Genomic DNA, 8,134 nt, shown 5'->3' on the forward strand with positions numbered 1-8,134 from the left:
GGTCTGCAAATAGATTTTAGGTTTAGGGAATTTAGAAATAGTTCTAAGCATACATATCCACTGTGTTATACATGAAGTTCAGTTAATATAAGCATCTTTTCAATATGCATCACTGAATTTCCATAGACAATAGCAGTAGACAAGAGGGCCTCTTCTAGGCCCATGTGTAGGCTTACAAAACAGTATTTCTCTTGTTTTTGTGATAACAGCTCCATTTCCGAAATCACTTTTGATGCCTCCAAATTGGAGGTGCCATGTTGCAACCTCAAGATGTTGAAAACCCTTCCCAGCCATTCAAACATGCTTGCCAAAAAGAGAGTAGAAAAACAATTTAGTGATTGCTGTATGGTTCCTACTGTACATGTTAGGGACTGCCTAGGAACAAGGGTTATATGGAAGGAACCATAGAGTCTGGAGCTTCCCCCACTCGAATTTTGGCAATAACAAATACTTTGGATTTGGGCATCTTCAGACAAGACTTGGGGGAGATGGACCACACTTTTTGCACCCCTGCTTTAAGTCAAGAAACATTCAGTGTAAGAGAAACATTAATTTCTGTGCTTAGAAATTTAGAAGAAATATGCATGGCGGGGAAGCACAATAATGATGGAATAATATTATATAAGACATGATTCATCCTATTTGCTCCTCAGACTTTGATTGTGCATTTGATTTAATTATGCCATTACCTTAAGTAGTGCCCATCACAATGGTAAACTGTGGGATTAATTCATTGTGGGATATGCTGTGAAGAACCAAGTTGTTATTGAAAGGAATAGCAACTCTACTTTCTGATCAGCTAATGATATATTGTTGTTTTCTTTTCCAGTTGCCACCATTCCATAAACAAGTCATGATTACATTAACTGAACTCAGATGTTTAGCAGATGCCCAGTCATCGTATCACATTTTGAAACCATGGTGGGATGTCTTCTGCTATTACCTCACCATGATAATGCTGCTTGTTGCTGTTCTTGCTGGGGCTCTCCAGCTCACTCAAACTAGATTGCTGTGTTGTCTTCCTTGCAAGCTTGAGTTTGATAATCGTTGTGCAGTGCCTTGGGATCTGGTTAAAAACAACATTAATGTATCCTTCAGCCCTGCAACACCAATAATTCGCCCTCTTAGAATCCAGAATTACCTTCATCGACAGCAGTATTCGTACATTGATGCTGTATGTTACGAGAAAGAACTTCACTGGTTTGCCAAGTTTTTTCCATACTTAGTGCTTCTCCATACATTTATTTTTGCAGCTTGCAGTAATTTTTGGCTTTACTACCCCAGCACAAGTTCGAGGTTGGAGCATTTTGTAGCCATACTTCACAAATGTTTTGATTCACCCTGGACAACACGTGCTCTTTCAGAAACAGTTGCTGAACAGTCTGTGAGAACTCTTCCACTCTTCAAGTCTAAAACACTTCTTTCCTCCCCAAGCAACTTAACAGAACTAGAAAGCAAGCAGCAGTCAGTGTCCTACTCACAGACTGGACTAGAAACGACTGGAAGAGAGAGCCCTTCAAATGTTCTAGACAGAAAAGAAGGGGAACAAGCAAAGTCAATATTTGAAAAAGTGAAAAGATTCAGGGTGCATGTTGAACAAAAGGATGTCATTTACCGGGTGTACCTAAAACAGATTGTGGTCAAGGTCATTGTATTTATATTAATAATGATTTACGTACCCTATTTTTTAACATTTATTACGCTAGAAATTGACTGTATAGTTGATATTCGAGTCTTTACTGGTTACAAAAGATACCAGTGTGTATATTCATTAGCAGAAATTTTTAAAGTACTAGCTTCATTTTATGTTGTTCTGGTGAGCTTGTATGGTCTAACATGCACATACAGTTTGCTATGGATGCTAAGAAGTTCACTCAAACAATATTCTTTTGAAAAATTAAGGGAGCAAAGTAATTACAGTGACATCCCTGATGTAAAAAATGACTTTGCCTTTATTCTTCACCTAGCAGACCAGTATGATCCACTGTACTCAAAGCGGTTCTCAATATTCCTCTCTGAGGTGAGTGAAAATAAGTTGAAGCAGATCAGTTTAAATAATGAATGGTCTTTAGAGAGACTGAAAAACAAGCTGGTACGAAATTCCCAGGACAAGATAGAACTTCATCTTTTTATGCTTAGTGGTCTTCCAGATGATGTCTTTGAACTTACAGAGATAGAAGTTCTAACCCTAGAACTTATTCCTGAAGTTAAGCTTCCTTCATCTGTAACCCAACTACTCAATCTCAAAGAGCTGAACATTTATTATTCGTCATTAACTGTAGAATTCCCAGCACTCCATTTCCTAGAAGAGAATCTAAAAATCCTGCGTCTAAAATCAGCTGACCTGGGAAAGATTCCACGATGGGTCTTCTATCTAAGAAATCTACAGGAATTGTATTTGACTGGACACTACGTGCAAGAGCCCCTAAATGGCCTATACAATGAGGGCTTTCAGGATCTTGTGAACCTGAAAACAATTCACTTAAAGAATAGCCTTTCCCGCATACCTCAGGTGGTTACAGACCAATTGCCTTTACTGCAGAAGTTATCTATCGACAATGAGGGGAAAAAGCTGCTCGTGTTGACAAATTTGAAGAAACTGCTTAACCTGAGAACATTGGAATTGATCAGCTGTGACTTGGAGCGCATTCCACATTCCATCTTCAGCCTGAACTATTTGCGTGAAATAGACCTGAAAGAAAATAATCTTCGAACAGTAGAAGAAATTATTAGCTTTCAACACCTTGAGAACCTTTCTTGCCTGAAATTGTGGCACAACAACATCTCCTACATCCCAGTGCAGATTGGAATCTTAGCAAACCTGGAACAGCTGTATTTAAATCACAACAACATTAAAAAAGTGCCACCACAACTCTTTCTTTGCAAACAGCTACATTATTTGGACCTTAGTTATAACAAGCTAACCTCTATTCCCGATGAGATCCAGTATTTAACAAACCTGCAATACCTTGCTTTGACAAAGAACCATGTAAGTAGAAGGAAATATTTGTTCATACTGAACTTGAGAAAGCTCCACACCCTTGTCTACCTTTCTTTTCCTTTCCATATTCCCACTGGTTCTGATTTTATCTCTGCAAATTCAGCTGAGGGGATTGCCCTTAGTTGATTTGTACTGATGTGTTAGCAAAGTGATTAGTATGTCATACCTATAGGTATTATTTTATTTATTAAATGGGTATCTTGGACTGCAGTGCACATACCAAGTTTATTTTACAGAGAATGATTTGAGAAGAGGCCATCATAGCTTCCAGTGAGATGTTATATGAAGGGTTCTTCAGGAGTGAGTAAATTCTTACATTTCAGTGGAAATCTGAGTTCAGAAAATGAGCAGGACAACCTTCCACTGTGCCTGAGGACACTCTAAAGCAGCAGCTCGTGCCTGTGCCTTGAAGGGTTGGCAGAAGCTCGTTCTGCTGCCAGCTTTTGCCATCTCACGGGGGGGGGAAACAGCAATATGGCTGCAGTGAGCCAATCACAACTGTCAAAGAGCAGACTTGTTCTTCTCCACAGTGTATCCTCAGGCACTACCTGCAAGAATAGAGGAAAAGGAAAGAGGGGGCAAAGTATCCGCAATGAGCCCAAATGTTTGTTTGGCTCATTGAAAGAATAACCCATCTGCCATGATTTGTTGCCAGGGTGTTTTGTGCAAGTAAACTCAGCCATTTTCTCAGCCATCTACTTGTGAGGTGGGCAGGAAAGAACCTTCACTCTCTCCCCACCCCACATCGCATGGTAAATTCTTAGCATTACATCAGCATGATTTCAGTAATTGTTAATAAGGAAAACATGAATAGATTGTTTTTGTTTGTAAATATACTAAGGAACTTCCAATGCATCCTTTTTTTGTCTCTTTAGATTGATGCTCTTCCAGATGAATTATTTCAGTGCAGAAAGCTACAGCATCTCCTTCTTGGATTTAACTGTCTCATGCATTTGTCCCCTCTAATTGGTGAACTCTCAAATCTTGTTCAGTTGGAGCTAAAAGGAAACTACTTGGAATCACTTCCTGCTGAGCTAGAGGAATGTAACTCTCTGAAACGAAGTTGTCTAATTGTGGAAGAACATTTATTAAAAACACTTCCCCTTCGAGTGACAGAGCACATGCAACTGTGCTTGGACAAAGTCTGAGTTTGAGAGGCCCTGTGCATACAGGCAGAATCCTTTTGAGTGGTTCTTGTCATAGTTCTAAAAAAAGGTTAGGTGGAAAGGAGGATAACCAAGGTCTACAGCCATGTGCATTCTGCCCACAGATGAGTATGGACTCACTCTTCACTTAAGAAATTCAGATTTAAGTCTTAAATAGAGATTTGATAAATCCATGCATGCATCTCATGAAAAATTTGAAGTCTAAGTTAATGAGCAGAAAGGTAAGTGGATAGTGTGTTAATATATTCAGTGGCTGCAAAAGAAGATATTTAGACTAGTAAGGGTTATTTCTCCATGACGTTGTTCTTGAACAGTAGTTCTTAAATACTTTTGTAAAGAGCAACAAATAGAGCTTTTTATGTGTGTTCACTATTGAACACACATGTATTCACATTGCTGTAGAAGGCTGTTAGTGAAAAGTATCACATGTAAAGCACCACTTTTTATTGCAGTGGAAAATGATTTCAGAGTTAAGTATTCACTTCTGTTTATAAGTAGCACGGAAGAATTAAGTATTTTTTTTCTACATAAACAAAATTGAAATTCCACCATGAAGCTCCTGAACTGGGTTAGAATATCCCACGACTATGCCATCTGGACTCCATTTATTTTATAATGTTTTGAATTAATAATGAAATTAACTGCATATACAAAGTAGAATACAACTGGGTTGATTTAAAGGAGAAATTAAGCCTTGGAAGAACTATGCAAATTGTTAAATTCAGCATAATGGATGTTGCCAATTATGTGTTCTGCTTATTATGTATGCATATGCTTGCCTATACAAATACAGCTTTCTAGTGCTTGCCTCTAAGCTTGAGGCAGTAGTAGAACTTTATTATTTGGGATAGGTATTTTTCAATACCTGGGTGTGTCCCTACATGCTGAATTTTCCCGCCTCTCCCCAGTTGGAGTACTGATGTATTGCTGGTAGAAGATTTCAAAGATGTACATTAGGTCATAAGCAACTCAGGGGAAATGGCAATTGAGACAATTGCAGACTGATCTGGTTCACAGCTTCATGCCAAGTGATGGGTCATTAACTCACAGTTTGTGGACATGCAGGGAATACGCAAGCTATTTCTGGTTTCAGTAAACAAGTTATGAATACCCTGTTCATGGGTGTTAGCATGGTGTACAAGCTCAAACATTCTGGTTTTTTAATGGTTTAGCCAAGCCAGAGTTAATCTATTATATGTTACTGGGTTAATGCTGGGTTGTTTAACCAATATACAACCTGGACAGTCCAGGTTCAGATATACTAACAATCTTTTTGGACAGGGCATTTGTAGGTTGTTTGCTAAAACCAGAGATGGCTCTCCCACTCGATTCCCTGTAAATTGTAGGTTAATTAACCCACAATTTACCACCATGACATGTGGACAGGCTCACTGAGTACAGATATTTTTACAAAAAGTAGAAAGTTTAACATTATGAGCTGGAGTGGAATAACACTTTATACTTGCTCTTTATTCATTAGTGGACATCTTTTAAACATTGTGCTAAGTTGAAGACTGTTCGTATTCCAATGTACTTAGTCACTAAAGCCGATGAAATATCATGTGGAAATACAGGATTTGATCCTGAAGTTCTAGGCACAGCCAGTGAAGAAGATTCTACTTGCAGGGTGTTCTGTCAGTGGAAGGGTGGGAAGACAATTTCTGAGGATTTCCCTTTTCTTCTGCAGACCTTAAAATGTGGTCTAGATATTGGCAGACCCCCTGGAAGAGAAGCTCCAGAGGGGAAGGAAAATTGGTGAAAATATCTTCCCATCTCCCATCCCCTAGCAGAAGCCTTTGCTGGAATGGGGTCTTTTGGCACATAAAAGTTCTTCCATTCATGGAAGAAATTTCAGGATCCAACCTGTAGTATGTATTTGTTTTGTATCTGCTGCAGTGCTGGTCTGAGATGTCACTTTGCTGTGCTCTTTGCCTCCTGAAATTCAAGTATAGTAACTTGCTAGCATGCATGCAGAGAAAATGTACCTTATATTTCCCTGTGATGTATTCAGGTGTTACACTAACTTCATTTTATGTCTATTTTGTGAGACTGGATTGAGTGACATACTAGAAAGGTGTGCTTTTTGTGATAATTTTATATTGATATTTTTACTCTATTTCTTTAAAAAATAGCTCAATTATCTCAATGCCATAAAACTAAGTTGCTTGGGAGAGAGAAAATCTCACCATGTTAACATTTGTCCGTCACAATAATTACATTCCAAAGACCTTTTTAAATATCTCTCAGGGAAAAGAAACTATTATGTTTTCAGGTGCAGGTCTAATTTTCCAGGTTTGTTTTTCAAATGTATGATGTATTATGTGGGGGTATCGTTCACATCTGCACATCAAGCATATAATGGATTGAATTTGTTTGGTTTCTGATGGTTCAAATCAAGCTGCATTATACCATAACAGTGTGCTTTAGTGTACAGGACTACATTGGGAGAGAACAGTCTGCATATTTCAGAACACAATGCAGATAAGCACACTGAAAGAACCCTAATGGTCTTTTCATCATGGGAAAGCTGCAGACCTGAAACAACATGTAAATCATGAGTGTGGTTTCTCTTGCAGTGTCTTTGCTATGAAAAGATCTCTATTGGGATCAGCTTTTTGGCCTCCACAATACCATCAGCTGCAGCATCCTCAGTTTTGCCTTTTTTAACCTTCAACTTAGCTCAGCTTGTGCCTGTAAGCAGTCATCTCTCACATGGGTGGCACTAACCGTAGTGTACTTGGCACTGGACAAGAAGAATTTGGACAGAATTGTATTAAGGTTTATAACACAGAGACATGCCACACATCAAGACCTCAGGAATTTTAATCTGCCCTGTGCTTCAGAAGTTGATGCGCACACAAATTAAAAAGCAAGTATTTTCTTGTTTTTAAAGGTAGGTCTTCAAATGGATCAACAAAACAAAATTGAATACTCTAGAGGATATGATGAATTGGTATGCCCTTTTTTCAAATTTTAACTGTATTATAGTGTTATGATCAACTTTTAAAGTTGTGTATTAGCTATGTAGGATGGCTTTGATTTCTTGAATATTCCATCCAGATCTTTATCCTGTTTTTGAAATGCACCCACCCCAAAAAAGTGTTGCATTCCTAAATGATCTATGGGAATAGGAAAGCCCTTTAAGAGGGACAGGAATAAACTTTACTCATAAAAATCATTTCTTTTAATAGTCTGTCCATCAAGTCTATAGCTATGATATACAGGTATGAGCACATAATTTGCTTGTTTATGGGCTAACTCTGAATCAGATAACTTTCAGCATAAGAATTTTTCCTTTTAAAACAATATGTCCATCAAATTAACATTTTAATCTAAATTTGTTGCAAGACCTTTGCAAAAGTCAAAAGGAATAAAGGCTGGCATTTCTGGCCTTAATGCATGCCATAGCGTGCCTTTTTGATTCCTTTCTGTACCTTGACCTCATCCTTCAGAAGGCAGAGCTGAACTGTAAATATTTTTTGAAAACCATTGTTCCATTTACCATATTCACATTTAATATTTTGCATTGGAATGAGGAGAATTTCAGCATCACTTGCAAAATGAACCTTCATTATTCTAGGACAAATTATGGCAAACATGAAACAATATTTGTATATAGCACTTAATTTTATACACACTGTCTTTTCAGTTTGAGTACTGTAATGCCACAAGGTTTGGGCGAGGGATGTTTTAAATATGGTCTTGCATATATTTGTAACCTCTGTTTAAAAGATTTGAATAAAATTGCCTGTCAGTGCCCAGCCTTATTTGTCAAATGCATTTCTTCATTTTCTTATAATGAGGCAGAACCTGTCTTTTATAAGCTTGGCAGGTTGATGTTTAAGGTTTATGAGCACCACCTAACTAAACATAAAAGCATAATCTTGTGTCATTAATTTTGGGGAAAGTGAAGCAGGTAACACTTTGATTAAAATCAATAGATTTAAAAGTGCTTTAGCTGTCTTGT

At 37.9% G+C, this 8,134-nt stretch overlaps 1 protein-coding gene across 2 annotated transcripts; it reads left to right on the forward strand.

The window, feature by feature from the left end:
* Positions 1-41: 41 nt before the first annotated feature.
* LRRC8B (leucine rich repeat containing 8 VRAC subunit B) lies at positions 42-7,930 on the forward strand. 2 transcript variants are annotated; one of them, XR_006414958.1, is made up of 3 exons: positions 42-2,989; positions 3,877-4,388; positions 5,855-7,930. XR_006414958.1 is itself a non-coding variant. In XM_044432534.1 (2 exons), the coding sequence occupies exons 1-2, from the start codon at positions 803-805 to the stop codon at positions 4,147-4,149; spliced, it is 2,460 nt and encodes an 819-aa protein (XP_044288469.1). In that variant the 5' UTR covers positions 42-802; the 3' UTR covers positions 4,150-7,930. The 2 variants fall into 2 exon arrangements, 1 of the variants encoding a protein (XP_044288469.1); XM_044432534.1 differs by having other exon boundaries at positions 3,877-7,930.
* Positions 7,931-8,134: the final 204 nt, after the last annotated feature.

Source organism: Varanus komodoensis, unplaced genomic scaffold, assembly GCF_004798865.1.
Source record: "Varanus komodoensis strain SLA01 unplaced genomic scaffold, ASM479886v1 scaffold24, whole genome shotgun sequence".
Taxonomy (NCBI): Eukaryota; Metazoa; Chordata; class Lepidosauria; order Squamata; family Varanidae; genus Varanus; species Varanus komodoensis.